The 21,070-nt window shown below is 39.0% G+C and overlaps 1 protein-coding gene across 1 annotated transcript in view; it reads right to left on the bottom strand.

Annotated features, from left to right (window-relative positions):
- The window catches only part of KAT2B (lysine acetyltransferase 2B), a 43,747-nt gene that overhangs the window by 5,140 nt on the left and 17,537 nt on the right, over positions 1 to 21,070 (bottom strand). Inside the window, exons 8-18 of the mRNA XM_062607163.1 lie at positions 20,274 to 20,465; positions 17,637 to 17,743; positions 15,804 to 15,929; positions 13,388 to 13,524; positions 11,798 to 12,006; positions 7,919 to 8,045; positions 5,121 to 5,231; positions 3,376 to 3,519; positions 1,181 to 1,295; positions 390 to 426; positions 82 to 145 (exon numbers count right to left, since the gene is read on the bottom strand). Coding sequence (XP_062463147.1) covers positions 82 to 145; positions 390 to 426; positions 1,181 to 1,295; positions 3,376 to 3,519; positions 5,121 to 5,231; positions 7,919 to 8,045; positions 11,798 to 12,006; positions 13,388 to 13,524; positions 15,804 to 15,929; positions 17,637 to 17,743; positions 20,274 to 20,465 — 1,369 coding nt within the window. The remainder of the gene's footprint in view (positions 1 to 81; positions 146 to 389; positions 427 to 1,180; positions 1,296 to 3,375; positions 3,520 to 5,120; positions 5,232 to 7,918; positions 8,046 to 11,797; positions 12,007 to 13,387; positions 13,525 to 15,803; positions 15,930 to 17,636; positions 17,744 to 20,273; positions 20,466 to 21,070) is intronic.

Below are 21,070 nucleotides of genomic sequence, written 5' to 3'. Positions count from 1 at the left end.
AGTAAGGTATCTAATATGGAAACTCTATATTGTAAATGATTTTAAAATCTTTACAGAAAGTAAACTAGAACTAGCACTCACCTTCACCTGCTGCAGGATGGTTTTTAATGTGCTGTAGAGTTGATCTGGATCCTTGGCCTCCTTACTTGAAAGAAAATACGAATACAGAAAGATTAGTTTGGATCTCTTCATTCCTATGATGTCCATCCTACCTAAAAGCAACTCCAAACAAAACAAAACACAAAAAAAAGCACTTAAGAACTCATCCCATGTGGATTATTTATCTGGTTTTCAGTGGATCAAAGGAAATATCAATTGACATTATTTAAAGACATTTTTTCAAAAGAATCTCCAAACTGCTTCATCATTTTACTTTGTGCAGCACTTACCCTCTTTCTTTTCCACTTGGTTTCCAGCCAGTCTCTCCTGCACACCAACAACATGAGACATTACATGGGAACTACAGTAAGTCAAAACATTAACTGAGTTACTGCAGCTCTAAAAAGATAAGCCATTTCAGCACTGCTGCAGTAAAATGGGTTTGTTTTAATAAAAGCTACTCCTAATAAATGACACAACCATCTAGCCTGCAGCCCCATTCAATTTCCTACATGCCTCTTCCTCCAGACTGCTGGGAAGATTCTAAAATATTCTTACATGAAACACATCCTTTTTCAATAACTCAATACATATTTTACCACAAACTCAGTAAAGATTAACAACATCGAAGTTATCCAATTTGACTCCCTAGGGACAGAGACTACATTGCAGAAAAGCACAGTTGAGAAAAATCCTCCAAAAGATGATACTTGTTTTAATTCTGTTTTGTTGTGTAAGTCCATGTTTAGCATAAAACTCATTCTTATACAGGAATGTAGTGCATAACAGTGGTACCAGAGGAAAACTGCTGACTACTCTGTGATACAAATCAAAGAAGAATCACATATAAATAAAATTACACACATCTACATAGAAGTGGATCCACCTGGGATGCCCAGAGGAAATCTCAAAGACAGCAATTGTAATGGAAACAGAACAATCTTTGTAGAAATCAAATCAGCAGACCAAAGCAATTACATTTTAATCAAAAAGAAATACATGACTACATTAGTATTTCTAGTCTTGGACCTTTCTTGGGCGGTTTTGCTTCTGTTCTACATTAAAAGAGATTGATACATACTAATTCCAGGAATGCTTTCTATGGGAATCTGCCGTACTCCATCTTTGAAGCAAGAAAGGCCAGGATAAACTTTTCGTATCTGAGCTTGTTTCCTTTCTATGAGCTTTTTAATGATCTGTAATAAAGCAGCAAACAGAAAATAATTGCTTTGCTCAAAAGTAACCCAAAGGATTAATGAAAAGCTGTGACAAATGGAAACACTCTCGCTTCCTAGTCTTATGGTCCTTATAGATCCACTGAACCTGGTAACAGGGGTGAGCTATCTGACCAAACATTGACTCTGCAGACGAGGCTACCAAGTCTCTCAGCTGCCTTTTTAGGCACAAATCTGGAAGAACAGGAGTCATTGCTTGATATATCTAGCACAAGCTGCACAGCTCCTGGGAAGGTGGCAGCAGAGGTATGGAAGGGGATTTCCTGGGAAAGGTTTGGGAACTGTCTCTAATTCTAACAGCTAGTACTTCTGAACTGCTTTGTGCAGCTGGTCAGAAATTTCGAGGCACATATTTCAATGCACATAATATGCTCCTATTCCAAAATTTTAGAGATACCTGTTCATTTCGAAGTCACTATGTAACTGCTGGAATTTCTTAGGTACCAGTCAGAGATACTCTTACTGAAGATCTTCTCTTGAGGAAGTCAGAACGATGCCACATCTTGGAACTGAAATTCTGCTCTGCTTGTAAATGCCAGGAAAAGTTTTTCCAGTTCTAGGGTACACTCTGTTCTGCTTCACAATCTCATTACCTCAATTCTAAGTGAGTTGCTGTGGTGCTCTTGATACACACTTAGACGATTACCTAAGCTTTGTGTGCCCTGAATATGTCACTTTCAAAATGACTTACTTCATAACCAGGAGTAAACAAATGTGCAGCTGTTCAGACCATCACAGTTTGAGACTTTGGAAATAATGGACATATTGGGCATATTTTTATATACACAGATAGCATTTTCTCTCAAAGAGGAAAAAAAAACAACAGATTTTCAATAGAGTTTACAAATGTTAAGAGAAATACAGCATACACCACCACCATGGCCATATTCCAGTGTAACATCAAAACACTTTCAAACTGATTGTTAAACACACCTTCAGCTCTTCATATAATTTAGGAACTAGTGGCTCTTTCCAATTAAAACAAGCTGTTCAACACCAACTACTCACAAGTCAGTAGGTCACAAAGCTTTGCATAGAAGGATTTTTCATCTTTTTCATAGTGACTGATGAATTATAAATTATATAAATGAATTATAAACCAGGCAGTACAAACTCACAAATGGTGTCCTGTGAGCAGTACCCAGTGCTGGGTGACATGGTCTTAGCGGCCAAACAAGCAGAGTAACCCAGCAAGCAGAAATAAAAGGGAAAAAATTACCATCTAAGTTGTACGGACATATAAAAACTTTCCCAGTGAGTGAAGTTAAGAAAAGTCGCAAACTAAAAGTATAGCACTCAGATATTGCTTTTCTTTCTGCAAGCATGGGCTAAATAGTTCTACTGGAAGGAAAATGACTGTTCAATAAAGACTCATTTTAACAAAATTAAAAGTAATGAGATTTGACTAACCTTGAAAGAAAAAATTATCTTTGTCATTTGTACCTCTTTAAAAGCCCTTTAAAAGGAAGGTATTTAAACAAAACTGGTAACAGTTATTTTGATAATAAACTGCCTTACGGAATAAATAAAGAATATCTCACATAAATTCCAAAAAGGGACAGCCTGCAATTTAAGACAGGTCACCCTTAATTTGTATATTAAAACAGTGGCAGGAAAAAGAAAATCCTCTTCCTTTCAAGTAAAATACAAGACATGCAGTACAAACACTCCAAGTGTTCAAAAGTCACTCTAATTAACATTACAGTCAGTAGGAGAGGGAGGAAGAAAAACAATTGTCAAAGCTGCAGAACAACTCAGTCTCACAACATGTTGCTTAGTTACCTATGACAGAATTTAGCTATGAAATACTCAAAATACCAGTACTTTTCAACATTTCTGTTGTCATAAAGTTAGTAAGGTAGAATTTATTGCTTCTGCAAAATTACTGCACTGGGACTTAGATGAAAGTTTTATTCTAACTAATACAAGTATACATTCCAATGTTTTAATCACCAAAGAAAAGACAAGAGCTAACCTGGCACTGACTGAATTGTTTCGAAACATCTGAATATAGTGTTCAGTGTTTCATTTAACCTTTTACCTCTTTTTGCTTTTTAATGATGACAGAAAATTCCGTGTAGGGGATCCTTGGATTTAATTCACATCCCATTAATGTGGCACCCTCATAATCTTTGATGTAGCCAACATATTTTGCTTTTGGTACTTTGATATCTTTGGAGAAACCCTGAAGAAGAAATAAAGATTAAAAATAAAAAAAGTCCCATCAAGCTGTCATGATGCCATTTTTCTTTTACATTTGTTTTAACCTGAAATGCCGTGATGATTTAGAACCAAATTCATGATAATGTTAAAATACAGACAATACGATGGAAAGAGTTACAGACCACTGTTCATAGTGTTGCAAACACCTTCTCATAGGAGTCACTCAATCCAAGAATACTTAATTGCTTATATGTATAGAAAAAGAAGGGAATAGGGAAGATAAAGATAGGGAGGAAAAGATCTTTACTGTGGACAAAGTTCCTGATTTTTCAAAAAATTTGCTACTGCCAGTCCTGTAGTCATTAGGCAAGAAAAGTTGCTGTTGAAGTCGATGAGAGGACAGTAATTTTAAAGCTTGAAAAAAAGTGATTTTTTCATTTTTATATTTCAAGTTAAAAAATAAGATAATAAATCCCATTAAAAGTTCCAAAGTTATGCTACAGTCTTTATACAGTTCAAAAGTTCATTAAAAAACAAACCCACAAAAGAATTAACCAGGACAATAAAGAGCAGTGTAGGAGTCTCACTTTGGCTGCATTTTATTCTTCTGTTACAGTGCTACCTATGAAACCTCACTAAAACTAAGGAACCCAATCAGAACTTCTGCCTCACAAATTACCATCAAAGGCTTCAGACTTACATGGAGACTCAGCACCTCCACATTTGGGAAGGGACATTTCAGACATGGAAAGGGTCTGTGCACATATCTGGTTGCTGTGTCACAAGCCCAGCTTCCACTCTTGTCAGTGTGTAGAGTGAATTGTAACAGTTTTATATACAGAAGTATAGAACACCTGAAGCTCGAAGGGACTTAAGGAGGTCATCTAATTCCATCCCTGCTCAGAGCAGGTCTCATTAGATCTGGTTGCCCAAAGCCTTATCCAGTCTTTAAGACTGCCAAGGACAGAGGTTCCACAACCTTCTGGGCAACATTTTCCAGTATTTGACCACCCTTAAGACAGGACGGAGAGGAGGAAAAAAAAAAAACAAAAAAAAACTCCTTCTATCTAGTTGCCATTCCCTGTGATTCAACTTGTGTCCATTGCTTCTAGTCCTATTGTACACCTCCTAGAATAGCCTGACCTCCACCTTCACTCTACCGTCTGATCAGATAGTTGACACCTACTTAATATATCAAGTCTATTTGACAGATTAGACATCACAATCTTTCCTTAACTTGGACCTCATGCTTCAAATCAGGAGTGGCAGTGAGCACAGGTCAGGTAAGTTCTAGTCTGCTGCAGGTATGTCCAGTCCTTCTTTACACTTCTTATAAAATGAGTGAAGGAACTGAATGAATAAAGAAGCCAACCCATATTCAACAGGATTTTGGACTGAACAAATCATAGGCTACACTGCACACCTATACTCCGATGAGTCCATCAAAATAAAATACATTATAAGACAATATCATTACCCAAGATGAACACAAAGCACATATTGTAGATCAAAAAAAAACACCTAAAATTGCACAATGCACTATATCCAACTAGTTTATCACGTCTAGTTTATCATTGCTAGATGTTAACTTTTTGCACCAAGCAATTTCTTACACTGACTTACTTGTTTTTTGAAGTAGCCGATAGCATATTCATCTGCATATGTGAGAAAGTTGAGAATGTTGTGTTTGATGTGGTACTCCTTCAGATGGTTCATTAGGTGAGTCCCATAACCCTGTGTGAAATGTGCGAGGAAAAAAAGCCATTACAAAGTCTCTGGGGATTGCACATATTAGAAACTGCGGACCAAGGGTTATGACAGACTGTTTTTCAAAAAGCCATTTTTCCTCTAGCTCCTGTTTTAAAGATTTTCTCATAAGTAACTTGGTGAGGTGTACTCAAAATCAAACTGGTTTCAGCCTTGTTTCAAAAAGCCATTTTTCCTCTAGCTCCTGTTTTAAAGATTTTCTCATAAGTAACTTGGTGAGGTGTACTCAAAATCAAACTGGTTTCAGCCTTGTAAGGGTACCTTTATGACCCAACAGGGAATATAAAATATAACAGCTTCTAATGTCTGATTCACTTTTAATCTGAAGGAGAGCAAAAACTATGGATTTAAAGAAGCACATAATCTGGAAGTTGTAATTCAAGTTGCACACATTATTTTTTTCCTTTTAAGATAGTGTCAACTATTAACAGTCACATATTTCATCAATAATAAAACTCCATATACTGTAATAGGGCATCCTTTCTTAGCCATAATGTTTCAAAACTGCAAAGCAGCAAATACCAAAATTACTCCTTCTAGGGGCACCCATCTCTGATTTGCTGTGTTCTGTGCACCTGTAGCAGAAACTGCCTCAAAGGACTTACAATCTGAACTTACCATAGCACGTAAAAGGGAATAGTAGAACAGTTATCACCATAATAAGCAGCATAAAATTATTGAGTCCACAGTCAAATAATAGCTATGGCTTCTGACTGCACACAGGAATAATTTCCATTTTTATTCAACCTCAAAGTAATCAAAAGGTTCCACTTATTCACATTTCCAAGTAAGTTATAGTCTTTCCTTTCTGCTGTGAGATGAAGAAATGTAAAATAGACAGGAAAGCCCATAATAATGTGTTGTTCCTGCATATATTCCAGTTTTAACATCACAGAGACTAACTGGACACTTACAGAAATATACATGGAATTGGTTTTGGTCTTGCAAACTGGGGACATTTTTACTTATGTACTTAAGCCAGAAAAATACATTACAAAGTATATACTTCTGATTGAATTTGTAATTTAATAGCTCCAAACATGGAAATAGCCAGCTAAAGCAGCAAGTTAGGTAAGTGCTGAAGTTCAATACAAACAATTTAGTAGTGACACATTTTCTTTGAAATTCTACTAATCTAGGAACAAAAATTATGATGACAATTATTTCAAAAGTGCTGCTGAACTATTATTTTTTGTAACTTTCAAAGGATTTCTTGATTCTAACACTTGCCAAGGTCTAACATTCCTAAAAGGAAACTAAGCCACGTATAGTAAAATTTAAAATAACTTTGTAACATGGGATCAAACTACCCCAAAACCAGTCCAACTTTTAGGTATCACATATAAAGCAAAACAGAATTACCTATATTCCTTATTCAAACCTCGACTTGAATCAAAACAGAAATTTATTTTTGCCAAGAGCAGGCAGTTTAGCTATGTGTGAATATTTAGTTTTTCTCAGTTACCTGTTGGTAGGGGTCACCCTACTCAGGAATGTGGGAAGGTAAATTTTCAGAAATAGTCAATGATACAGCGAGGCACACAGATGGTAACAAAATAAAGTGAACATTATGCATGCATATGCAAGCCAGGAGGCACTCTGGTGGGTCAGATTTATTTGCTCGATCATATTCTTCCTAAAGAATCACAACACATCTTTGGCAGCCTAACTTGAGTAGTGCAGTTGGTTGTTTTAGTAGAACAAAACCACCTTTTATGAATTAGTCAAGCTTAGAATAAACCTAGTAAGCATACTCCATTACTGTCTGCATTTGCTAAGACACTTTGGATACTTTTATGACAGGCCACTGCTAAGTGCAGGAGACCATTCCTCTCTTAACACCAGAGCTGACTAAAATTAAACATAACACAAATACTAATAGTTGGCACAGGCTTTCAATCCCACTGTAACCCTTACGCACCCAGAGCTCTTCCCTTCACAAAATTTTTGCATGTTAACTGCTACAAACCCCAATTAACCCACTTCTCAGAGGAGTTTCAACCGAAAAACATGAAGCTAGAGCGCCATCTAAAGGCAAACTCCTGAATCAAACGGTCATAGTCGGATCTTCCCGTAGTCCCCCCTTGGAAAGCAGGGGGAATCTCCTGTATTCAAAGTGCTTTCTATTCTTTCGGCACAGTCGCCAATTCTCAACACCCAGAGAACAATTTGTGAAGTTAACTCAAAAAGAATGAATACAATAGACCATATGCTTATATTCAGATGCAAAACTATAATGTTTTTGATATTTCTCATTTTCATTGAAGTCACCTAATGCTCCAAAGTGACTGAACACAACTTATTGTCATACACAAGCAATACTTAATTCAGTCTACGATGAGGTGCTATACTACAAAGGCAGTTGCAGGAGACAGAGGAGTGAACAGTCCAAGAATGGGAGACGACTGGCCAGGAACTGGTGTTGACAGAGATTTTATCCAATTAATTACAAGTAATCCTATTATGATGTAATGATTCTAAATGCACATTTGTTTAGGTTTGGTGTATAATATTCAGAATTACTACCTTTCAAACTCCATTTCTCTTTGGCAACACATTAACGTATTCAACGTAACTAACAAAATTAGAAGCATATGCAGTAGTGTATGTGACTCAAATGCATTTCATGAACTCTAGTAGAGAATTATTTTTACCTTGACTTGTTCATTGGAAGTCACAGCACAGAAAACAATCTCTGTAAATCCTTGAGAAGGGAACATCCGAAAGCAGATACCACCAATAACACGACCATCTTTTATTAATGCAAGGGTCTTGTGCTTCCTGACAAAAATAACAGTCACTTTAATTCATGTACATAATACATAAAGTGCTATTACCCTCTTTTTGATTTTGAATTCTGTTTGGGGTTTTTTTTCACAAACTTGTTTCACTCCTTTCCATGATGCTAATGCAATTGTATATGCCTCTGCTAAGTTCGCTGCTTGTATCTACAGAAGAGTTGCTATTTTAACATCATGCTGTGAATTTATCATAAAATTCATCATTCAGGCTGCAAGGTCCTGGCCTTGTCAAGTACTCCTGGATGCTAGGGTAATGCTCAATAAATAAGAGTTGTATTGCTTTCATTGAATATATTGCTGACAGTTCATCATTATACATTTCTCAGGATGATTTTGCCCTGACTAAATTAGAAATTAATGGAGTTACAGGACAGCAAGTCCTTTCTAAGGGACTGCTGTTTCCTTTTGTGCACTCTCTATAGCTATGCTATCAGTTTCGGATGCAGCTGATGAATCAAGAAATTATATTTATTTCTAATCACCTACTCCCAGTGGAATCAAGATCATAATAAATATCCATTTCTGTCACACTTACATTGACTGCCAGGAAATACATAACATGGTGCAATCTGAACTCTTGTGTCAAGGATTAAGAATTTTAGTGTAATCCTCAAGGTCTGGAAAGATTTACCCTGCACCTGCTATCTAGGTTATTCAATACATGGTATCATATAAACTGTATAAACAATACAGTAAATTACAGAAGGTATCTTTCTGGGGGAAAAGGTTGGTGACAAAAATGAGCCCCTGCCAAAAAAAAATAGTCTGAACATTAGCCATATTTTATGTGTTGAAGGAGACTTTATATTTTTATATACTTTTTTTTTTTTTTTGCACTTATTTTGGTACTTCATATCTGTAGAATTACAGGAGTAATTCATTACCTTGAACTTTTCATTTTGTTTACTCGTGTTTGAGTTATTTAAGCAGCAAGATTCAATAAGGATGGTCATTTCGGAAGTAAAAATATCAAAAGGTGATAAAAGGTAATAGCTGAAAGGAATTTGGGAAGAGAGCTGTTGGATTCCAGTGTCTCACACTTGACACAGGTTTGTGTGCACCCGCTACTTAGAGCAGGTCTCCAGTGTGTGCTCTTGGAGATTCACAGCAAATGCTGGGATACTCTGTCCAGTCAATGTGCTTTGCTTCCTCTGGGTTGACTGTTTGCCTCAGGCACATAAAGGAGGACATTTTCTAGTTGTAGCAATATCCATACCCTTTTCTCAAACACAGACTGTTCTCCAGACAGTTTTTTATACAACACTTAAACTACCAGCAGTTCCTCTCAGCCTATTAGGAGAGTCTTTCCCAACAGGAAATAGGGGAGAAGGCCATGACTTAACACCACTATTTCAGAATTTTGCTTTGATGTTCAGTTACAAGGGAACATGGTGGCTTCAATCAGTAGCCTCTGCTTGAGATCATAGTGCTGCAAGGGCAACTAAAGTCAGACAAGATCGTCATGCTGCCTCTCCCTCACAACCAAGCCGTGCTTAACCCCACATAGGAGAGGTAAAAGAGTATGGATCGGTGCTATTTCCCTCTGAAGAATCAGGGAGAAGGATCCAGGATCAGACTCCTGTACCTGGAGACTGAAGTCCTTTCCAACAATCCCCAGTACTGGGCAGTTTGTACTTCAAGAACAGCACAGACCCAGCAGCAGCAGCGTTTACTGGCACCAAGAGAGTATTGCCAAGGGAATGTGAGCCTAAAAGCAGAGTAAATGGATCCAGAAATGTTTTTATAACCACTGCTGTGATAGTACTGAGCACAAAGTTTGATACAGTGTGTGGTGGAGAAAGGCTCTTCCACAAACCAGACTGCGTATTTGGCTGCAATCAGCTCAGTCATTGCTCCTCAAGGTCTCTGCTGACACACAATGAACCAACAGGCATCCTCCACTGGGAAGTGCTGCGGTGAGTACAGCAAACCCCTAGGCTATTATCGGGCATGGACTGTTCAGAGGCAGAAATCTGGGGAGAACAAACTGATCAAAAGGAAGCAGACTCTGCAGGAAACACAATGGTGGAAAAGTGGACACTTCTGAGGAGAGCCTTCCTTGATACTTGAGCAGCTGAGGCACAATTCAGTCAGGACACTAGGATAGGTGGAGGACAATGTACAACCTCTGGATGCTCCTAAAGCCAATGCGTCTCGTGCCTGTGGTGTATCAGTTGCACCCAAAGCAAAACGGGAAACTTGCACTGATAAAGAGAAAAGCAGCATGCTCTGGTGAGGAGTGATTTCTCCCATGCTGACTCAAATGCTGCTGTTCTTCATAAATCCCACAAGTTCTCATTGAAAAACTTCAGCCTGCTGCCATTTGGCTCACAACCTCCACAGGGGATGGCGCAGCCAGCAGGTTAGTTTGAGCCTGGAAACCACCAATAAGCACTGTAATTACTTTCTGACTTTCAGTCCTAACATTTGAAAGTACAAGACAAGTAGGAGCCTTCCCCACAGGCCCACATCCCTGCATTGGGTTTGGTTTTGGTAGTGGGGGGGCTATAGGAGTGGCTTCTGTGAGAAGCTGCTAGAAGCTTCCCCTGTGTCTGACAGGGCCAGTGCCAGTCTGCTCCAAGACGGCCTCACTAAGGCTGAGCCCATCAGCAGCAGTGGTAGCACCTCTAGGATAACATAGTTAAGAAGGGGAGAAATTTACTGCACAGGAACAACTGCAGCCAGAGAGAGGAGTGAGAACAAGTAAAAGAACAGCTCTGCAGACACCAAAGTCAGTGAGGAAGGAGGGAGAGGAGGTGCTCCAGGCACTGGAGAAGAAATTCCCCTTGCAGCCCATGGTGAGGCAGCTGTGCCCCTGCAGCCATTGGAGGTCTATGAGGAGCAGATCTCCACTTGCAGCCCCTGGAGAACCCCATGCCAGAGCAAGGGGACTCCGGAAGGAGGCTGTGACCCTGCGGGCAGCCCGTGCTGGAGCAGGCTCCTGGCAGGACTTGTGGCCCCTCGGAAAGAGAAGCCTGTGCTGGAGCAGGTTTGCTGGCAGGACTTGTGATCCCGCAGGGAAGCCACACTGGAGCAGTCTGTTCCTGAGGGACTGCAGCCTGTGGGAGGGTCCCACAGCCCTGCCTATCTCCTGGGGGAGGGACCCCACACTGGAGCAGGGAAAGAGTGTGAGGAGTCCCCTGAGGAGGAGGAAGAAGCAGCAGAGACATCATGTGATGAACTCACCACGACCCCCATACCCCCGCACTGCTGGGAGAGAGGTAAAGTTCAGCCCAAGAAGAAGGGCAGGGTGGTGGTGGGGGAAGGTGTTTTAAGATTTCGGTTTTATTTTCTCATTACCCTAATCTGATTTGGTTGGTAATAAATTAAATTAATTTTCCCCAACTTGAGTCTGTTTTGCCCATGACAGTAACCGGGAAGTGATCTCCCTATCCTTCAACTGACCCATTAGCCATTTGTTGTATTTTCTCTTCCCTCTCCACCTGAAGAGGGGCAGTGATAGAGCACCTTTGGTGCCTGGCATCCAGCCAGGGTCAACCCACAATAGTCCCACAACAAGAAGCCACTTGTCATTAATACAGCCACCAAGGTAGTAGTTGGGCACAATCCAGTTAGATTGCCTAGGATTTATAGGGGCTTGAAATTGGAAAAGAGTAGTACAGGCACAGCTGCCCTACATGCCACCTTGGCTGGTCCTTTCTTACACTGCTACCTCCAACCAGCATCAGGCTTTCTGTTTCACCCACCAAACCACCCTCCAGCAGTACTCACGGATCAAAGACCAAGCGCGTGATATACTCCTTCGGCATTCGAGGCAGCTGATGGGAGAACACATTCTGCAAACCAACCAGCCACATCATGATCTTCTTGTTGGGCTTCTGGTTCAAGGAGTTGCCAACCACGTGGAATTCAATCACCCCCCTGCGCTCCTCTAGCCTCGCTGCCTCATCCCGGGCTGAGTGCGCCGAGAGGAAGTTGGTCTGTACCACACAACAGAGAAATAAAATGATGTTTTGGAGAATTCACATCCTCTGACAGAACAGCCTTGATGAACAAACAAGTGAAATCCCCTCTTTTTTTCCAAGCCACCTTTTTATAAAAATAGAATTGCCAATGATTACTTTTTTTTTAGCAGAAGTGACACGATCAGATAAGCTGGATATACATCTACACTACAGCGTAAAAAGGCTATTCAAACTTCTTTTGTAAAGATTAACAACAGCCATGATTATGACCCAAGTTCCAAAATCTCCCAAGGATCCGCACGAATCCAGTTGAAGCCTATGCCACCATGTCCACTTTAGTCTAGTCAGCTTGCCTACACATACTGCAAATCCCAGATTTTAACAGGCAAAATCATGTATTTTGATTTTGGTAGCATTTTCCAATATCTATGCCACTATCATAAGAGCCTAAAAAGAACATTTTAATTCCTACTCATTTTGCTGTTACATATCTAGTAGTTACATCCATATATCTGAATGTAGATCAAAGTAATACAGACAATTTATTTAACTTTTTTTTCCAAGATCATTTTACAATGCCAAAACATTTTTGCATGCACATACTGTTTGCTTTTTAGAGCAAAGTTTGGCTGCTGTGTTTCTAGTCACTGCCAGCCCCAACAGCCAGACCGGCACAGCATTTGTAATATGCAGAGCCATCAGTCACAGTATATAGTTTGAGTAAGAAATGTAGGTGGTTCCAAATCTTCAGCAGCCACTAGCTAATCCTTGGCAAACAAGAGCTGCTGGCAAAACATAGCCTGGCAAAGGGAACAGAAAGAGGAAAAGCCAGCCAAGAAAAAAAAAAGTGCAATTCTGTGCATGGCACAATTCTGCAATTCTGTTTGGTTTTCTACTCCAGCAGGAAAAAAAAAGAGCAACTGTGGAAGACAGAGCAAATAACTGTTTAGAATCAGCCCTTCTGCACTAGACAGAGGTTTTGACTTTGGATCTTTCATTCTGCTGCAGTATTTGAAGCCCGTGTACCTTGCCTTATGAGCTACACCCACAATCAACAATAAAAAGCATTCTCTGGAACAGTTCTGTAACAAAAGTACCTTGCAAAATAAGCTGGGCTCTACTTTTTTTACTATCAGTAGCTTCCAACTCGCTTTGCAAACAATGTACAATGCATTAAAAAAAGCAAAGCAGAACTATTCTCATGTTAATGATGCATTTCATCAATATTTTTGGCTTGCCTAATCACACTCTTTCAAGGTTTCTGTTTTTCTTATTGGCAGCATGGTCAGTTTTGTGGACTTAAGTTTGTCATAATCTATCCATGTGGAATATTTATTAAAACTGAACCATTTGCAAACTGACCATTTGCAACACCAAGTCTACATATTTCCCTCACCTCTGGCCCAAGCATTGCTGCAGGATCTGTAATTGTTGACATTACTTCATTGATTAACTCAATAGGAATATCTCCCACAACCCTTGGTCTTTTGGAATCCTCCAGAGAATAGGGTTCATTATTTTTTCTCTTTTCTCCTATAAAACAAAATCAGGACAAATTAGAAACAACCAAACTGTCACAGACTAGTACTATAAAGTCTAGCACTTTCATTATATTCTTTAGTTTATATGCCAAGTTTGGGGTTTTTTAATCACTACAGAAAGGGAGAAAGAGAAATAAATGAAATCTGAACAATGCTTATCACTGCTACAATTCTGTCTTTGCACTAGGATATTAGCATGAAGCAAGATTAATACACCTCTCCTCCTACACCTCTGTAGTTTACAGTGAAATTGTTTTTCCTATTTTACTTCAACATACTCTGCAGTGTATCTCTGTGTTGCTGTCTTGGAAGGTGAGTGCACAATACACAAATTATAGTGCATACTTCTAGATTGGGATTTACTGGAATTAAGTGTCCATTATAGATTTCTTTCACCCTTTTTTGTAAACCAAGCAGCATGTACAGTCTGACACATCATACATACTTAACTTAGAAAATCCATGTAAAATTTCCAAATCAAAATATACCATGTTAATTATTAACTGCCTTACTAACTGTGGACTGACCTGTAATACAGCAAAAGCAACTAATTAAATGCACGAAAGAGAAGTCTTCCAAAGAGTAGTAAAGTTACAATAATACTGACAGAGCCAGCTGCTAGCTCAGGATTTACCCAAGCAGCAAACTGCCAAATACTAGGAAAGCATACAAACAGGAATATCAGTCCATAGTTAACTTGTTCCTGCATTTTTTCCCTAAAGAAAAAGAGCCAGAATGCAGAATTTGCGTTTGCGACCAGCACTTGAGATAAGTTAGTTTGGTTTTATTTCTGTCTTGTTTTGGTTTTTTAAGATTCTCTTTCTGAAACAACTGGGTAGTTTAGGGCCCACTATGCCCATTTATTTTACACATATGGTATACATTATTTTACCACAGTTATAGTACTCTAAATATATGGGGATCAAATGTTCATTCATTCCCCTTTTCAGGCTTTCAAGCAATATAACTGCTTTCTTAACAGTAGAATTTTACTGTTAACCTCCATTTTATGTGGAAACTTTGATTCCTTTTATTTCTTACTTCTTAAACAGTTACTCACATGTGAACAGACCTTCCTTCTTATTTCCCAAGAGATCAGTTTCTTGTTTTAAAACAGAATTTTTTGAAGCAATCTGTCAAAAGTTCTCTGTAAATCCAGGCACACAAAACCCTTTCCTTCAGTTCCACCAGTTCCTTCACAGATATGTACAATTCAAAAGTTCTACAAAAGGCACACTGAATTTCCATTTATCACATTGTTCACACATTTATTCATTCTATTCTTAATCAGTATATTGTTGTTTCTTCTAATTCTCTGAAACAGGAGACTTAACATTGACAGTTTCCTGAAGTCTCTTGGAACCCCTTTTGAAACTCGTTTTGCATCTGTGGTGTTTCAATTCTCTAGTGCCAAGGGCAATTCCAGTGACAAGTCAGCTGTACAACTTAATTATTAGCTTTTTAGTTTCATATTTCTTTTAAACTCTCAAAAAAAAAAAATATTTCTAGTGACTACTTACTACTCATTTTGCTGATCTGTTATTAAAAAAGAAATCTTGCACTCATTCCCACTTTAAAGACCATTTCCCAATTTGTCCTTCAAAGAAAACTGCTTTTCAGGAGCCACGTTAAGTTCCTCTGTAGCTAGAAGGCTAAGAATTCATTTAGCTTTTTCTACTTCCTTGGGGACTTACTTTACATAAGCTCGTAATCATCTCTCTGACCTACAAACTCTCTCGACAGGCTCATTAATCCTGAGGTGTTTGAAAAAGGACTTATTAGGAGAATTTATGCATTGAACAACTTGTTTTCCCCAAAACTTCTAGATTTTTTTCTTTTTTTTTTTTACCCTGACCTCATTCAGGTTTTAAATTTAACCTGGTTGGTGTGTTTCTCTTCTTTGTTCAAATGTACGCAATTTCAATACCCTTGAAAGATTAAAACAGAAACAATGCAATGGCTCCTTCTCCTCTGCCTTTATTTGAATGAAATCTTTTTTCATGGCTCTTAATATGTGTACTCCAAGCACAGTGTTTTTCAACAACCTCTGACACCAGCAGACCTTTCCTCATCTTAAACTTTTTTTTTTGCAAATACAATTGCCATTTCTGCTACTTAAATATTACCACAGTTGAGAAAAAGTCTGTGTGTACACATCTTTTAGCAAAAGCACCTCATGATCTCTATTGCAGAGTGAAGGTAATGGTCCAATGTACTGCAACTACTGATAATACTGACAGAAGCCAAAAAGGAAATCTCCCTCTTCATTACCTAGGTTTGGGTCAAGGGCAGAAGAAACTTTGCAAGCAGGACTCATATTTCCACTGTTGGGTTGTTCCAGAGATGAAGGACTTGCACTGTACAAAACAGATCTTGCAACAGGAGGAGGACTGATAACTGCAATAGCATAAAAGACAAGCATAAAAAAAATCAGGACATGGAATCCATTAGGTGCCTACATACGCATGGAGCCCATTGTCATTCTGAAGGACTTTCATAATGATGGACCCAACTTCACACCCACCACCTCAGAAGCTGCAGCTAACACTGTGCAACAGTTTGCAGAGACATTAAAGATTTATCTCAATATATTTTCTAAACTTCTACATAATGAGACTGTATTATTGTTGGAAGAGAGAGATTGCAAATATCAGGCTTTATTATTCAGAAGTGCTGAGCACAAGCTAAGAAAAACTTCCTTCAGGTACCTGCCTAGCCTGCTGGCATTGAGCTTCATGAAAAGGCTTTTTGTAAAGGCCTATTGAGAAGCAAAATCTCATCGCTCAGCTTCAGCTGTCCACGTTAACAGTGTTCAAAGAGGAGTTGGACAAATCAAACTCAATAAAGAGAGAAGCTGTTGCACTAGTTAAGAGGATGAAACTATTGTTTTAAAATGCCACAGACTAACATCTGGCTCTCAGATATTAAAAAAAGAAAACCCAACTCTCATCCCAAATCATTCTGGTTTTAATTTGTGTCAGGATTTTTGGCAGACAGGCAGGACACCTGCAATCTTTCTCCTTGCCTTTATCCTGGTGTCATCAGCAGCAACAGCTCTTTTTGTGCCATGTTCGTGCCAAGAATCCAATGCTTGAAAGATGCACATTAAAATGAACCATTGCAGAAATGTATATGATAGAATGAACTCGGAGGGCAACATGATTTTTAGAGCTGCAGTGAACTTGTGCCTAAGGCATAATTCACCAGTCCCTGGTGAAGACCAGGAATTTCTCACAAAAAAAAGCCTGTATCTGTCACAGTGGAATTTCCCTACTACTTTAACAAACTCACTATCAGATGAATTCAGATGAAGTGCTGACATGATGATTCTGTTGACTGATAGTCAACAGTTGTTTCAAAACAGTGAATTGTCATAAAATATTGAATTAAATACTTGAAAATAAAGCCAACCCCTGAGCTGTATAAATGGATTTTAATAACTTCTGAGAAGGAAGTAAGAAGAGAAGGGAAAGTGAAATAAGATGATCATCAATGCCTCCCTGCAATTTTAGGGATGACTTACACCTCAGTACCACAACTGAAGAACAGCGCTGCAGAATAGCGGATGAGGCACATGGCTAAGAAATAAAGCAAGGAAAAGCTATTAAAAAACCCTGAAGAAAATCAAAGGTCTGTGTGCACAGGCAATGGGACACCTGATGTGGAAGGTCCCTACTTCCCTACTGCTAGGTCCCTATGTCTCTTCTGCTACAGAGTCAGTGGACTGGCATGGTCCTCACGTGAGGGGACCACTGTCCAGCATGTGACCCACTCCACCTCAGCCATTTACCCACTGGCACTGGCCATTCTCACTCTCCCACACTGAGTGCACTTGTGCCACTTGAATACTCAAATGATTTACCTCTGCACTCAGCCTGCTCCACTGGCACCTTTAGTTAGCTGGATTTCATCATCAAAATGGGATCTTTATGCGAGAAAGTACCAGAGAGTCAGGCACCTGTTCTTACTAGAGACAGACTGACTTCAGTATAGGCTGCTATTTATAAATCTGTGTATCTAAGTCTCATTCCTTAGAATTCTTCACTTGTACAGGTTTAACTTTACATTCAGATTCTCCCTAACACAGCACTAAATGCAAATTACCTGTTTGGATTCCCAGCTGGCCAGTTCGGGACCTAGACACCATGAAATCCTGATCCCAAATGGGAGAATTCTGGCTGTACACTTCTTCTTCCAGCATTGACAGAAACCTAGGCACAAAACCAGGTGAAATAATAACAGAAGGATTCAAAACAGGTTCATTTTCAGAATAAGCATTTACAACTTTTTTAAATTTAAAAGTATTTACTGATTCAGTAAGAAAATGCTGTTGGCCAATAAATTTTTTTAAAACAACAAACACACACAAAATCACAAGGCAGACTAGACTTTAAGAACCCTACTTCAGCAGAGTGCTTTCACCTATGAAAATTTGATTATAAGCAATATTTATCTAATTCACAAATGCAGAAAGAAACAGTTACAAACTACTTTTACAGAACAAAACTGCATACTAATAAGAAAGCTATGAATTGACAGATGTCAAGGTACTCATGTTATACAATGATAAGAAACAATATCTATTTTGATAAACCAGTGTTTTGCAGATGCACTTGCTTTCTGCCTCTTACAGATTTATAAAATGCCAGAGTTAGTTATTAACAATACTCTTAAGATATTTTCATTTCTTTAAATGTCCTATTGTAACATTTAATTGCATATTTGCTCTTGCATAACAGTATTTTTAATCTTACTTTGGTATACTTAGAGAAACTGTTATTTAAACCTCTTCCAGTATTATTCTATGTGAGAGAAATTCCACAGATAAGACTATCCAGCACGCTCGCCTTTCCAGGGCTAATACATCAGCTCCCTCTGAGAAGCAAGATAGCTCCTTATCCTATGTTGCAGAAAGCAGAATTTGATACGGCACATTTTTACTCTCTAGAGTCATCTATATGTATAGAAACTATACAGGTGAAACCAACAGACTGTTGAGTAAGACTTCCTGAACAGGATAAGGATTTTCAGGATCAAGTCATACTCTTGTATTTGATATATAGGACGTTTATATCTAAGCACAGCAATGTGCAATGTTTGCTGCTATCTATACAGCTGATAACAGCTAAAAAGTTTGTAACAGCTACTTGACCAGCTGTGATGGAGCAGAAGCACTCATTAAACTTCAGCCAAGGCTACATTTACAGGCAGCACAGAGGCTCTGTGCTCAGACTGCTTGGTGACTATTTCCTAGGTACACACACACATAAGCTGTGGGTGCTCCCTTTGCCCAGGAAGGAGCTGCCAGAACAGCCAGGAGCCCAGTACTGATACCAGGCATCGACTCTGTGCTCCAAGCTGCAGCTACTCCACAGGGTTCACTGTTTAACACCAGCAGAGACACAAATGCTTCAGACAAGTGCAGCCCATAAAAGATTTAAAACATTATTCCCATTTCCCACAGATCATCAGCAAACAGTGCTTGTCTTTCTTCCCCCCCCCCAGCAGAATACTAAAAGGAATGGCAATGAATAATACTGCTTTTCAAATTACTTATCTAAGGTGTAAATGGCAGTGGAAACACAGGGGCACATGCACACCTCCTTCCTCCGCAAATCTGCTTCATGTATCAATGCATTGTTAAATCCTTCTTTATACCTGTTTCAGGACCAGATCATGACCCTATTCCCAAATATACACAAACATTCCTGTATCAATAGCAGTCTACCCCAGAGACAGTTTATATTCTTCAAAGTGGTAAAAGGCACTATTAATAATAGTAGGAGCAAAAAAATCCTGCCTTTACTCAGCTTTGGAAAGTTCACAGCTTTCACTCCCCTGAGCACTAACCCAACTCTAGCCCCAGACAGTAGCTTGCATAGCATCACTGCCACCAACTCTCCTGTAGGTTCAGTTCCTTTGTCATTAGGAGGCACAGACTTTTAAAATATGGGATAGAGAGCTGAGCCACCTTCACAAAATGGAGATATTTTTTTAAGTGAAGCACTATTTCCAGGAAGCATACATTGAATGCATCTGTCTCACCACCACCACTACTCTTAACCAGCAGTAAAATGTTTGAAATTAAGGACTGTCAAAGTTGAGCATGTTTTGAGATAATTCATTCTCCCATATAGCCCAATATGTAATATTGCTATTTAATTGTGAGAGATCATCATCCATCTTCCAGTACTGGAACAGGTAGTCAATATGAAATTCTTTAGGATTCACTAATGTGGTAATGTAGGATTCACTAATGTAGTAATACTGACTACTCTCTGTCAAATGAGCACATCTTTCCTATGGGCAGGGTTACTACTTGTTCCCTATTACCATGTTGACTTAAATTCTTAGCTGTATATAAACTCCAGTACAACACTCCATTTTTACTGCTCCATCACAAAAGCAGAAGCATTCTGGAGATCTGGACCTATGTTGCTTCCAAGAACTATAGGAAAAACAAGTAAGTGACCAACAGCACCTGTTAATAGGCAATATGCACAATCCCCCAGCAAGATGAATGATCCTTCTTATAAAGTAAAGTTCTAGGACAAAGCAAAACAAGCAGCTGTGTACATAAAATATGCTAGTTCAAGTTACGACAGAAAAGAAAGCTGCAGTATCTACTTGTTACTGAATAAAAGGAGAAACTATTTTAAGCTGCAGGTAGTTTTTCCATTTCCATGCCAAAGTTGCATACTACTACTTAACCTTGAGTGCAGGCACGTTGAAACCACTTACTTTGGAAAATGGGTGAGGATTAGAGTTCGTTTCTCTTGAGGAAGCTTGTCTTTTTCCTGCCTAGCCTGCTCCAGCAGCTGCCGTCTCATTACAGTAAAAACAGAGCGAAGCAATGTCCTACCAAAAACCTGGGTGGTTTCATACCGAGGTAGACTGTCACAGAACTGAGGGACATTGCAATAACAAAGCCACCTGCAAAGAGAAAAAAAGCCAGGTAATTATCACCATCTAACATATGAATTAATGCAATAAAACCACTACCCACATCATTTATAATGCAGCTGAGAGCTATATGACCATATAAATCTGTTCCACATCAAGTCTGGGCAGAGTTAAGCAGCACTTATATTGCCCAGTTTTTTAAAGAAATGACAGCCAAGTACTTTTAACTCTCCATATATTCTTTTTCTCTGCAGTCTAGTTTCCACAAAGCACTCTTGCTCCAGACATTAATCACAGATCACTAAAATTCATGTTGATGGCAGGTATTCTCTTCACATTCAGCCTGCCATTTCTCCTGCCTGCAACTCCAAAGACCCTTACGCTGGCCTGTTTTCTCCTCTTTAATCTTCTACATTTCCCCACATAGATGCAAAAGGGTGACACTTTTAATAAGCTCCATCCCAGTCTGACTGGACTCTCACCGAGGTCTTGAACCAGCTGGCTTCTGCCCATTACACCCTGACTTGATATTCTTTAAGTTACAGTAACTCCCTCCCTAATGAGTTTTGCATTAAGTACATACGAAATAGAGCATGTCATGTTACTCTTCTTGGAAAAGGTATCATGGTACTGAC

Source organism: Pezoporus occidentalis, unplaced genomic scaffold, assembly GCF_034315485.1.
Source record: "Pezoporus occidentalis ecotype Australia unplaced genomic scaffold, CSIRO_AGI_Poc_V1 ctg120, whole genome shotgun sequence".
Classification (NCBI taxonomy): domain Eukaryota; kingdom Metazoa; phylum Chordata; class Aves; order Psittaciformes; family Psittacidae; genus Pezoporus; species Pezoporus occidentalis.
Note: the sequence above shows the minus strand (reverse complement) of the source record. Positions and strands in the feature narration are given on the sequence as shown.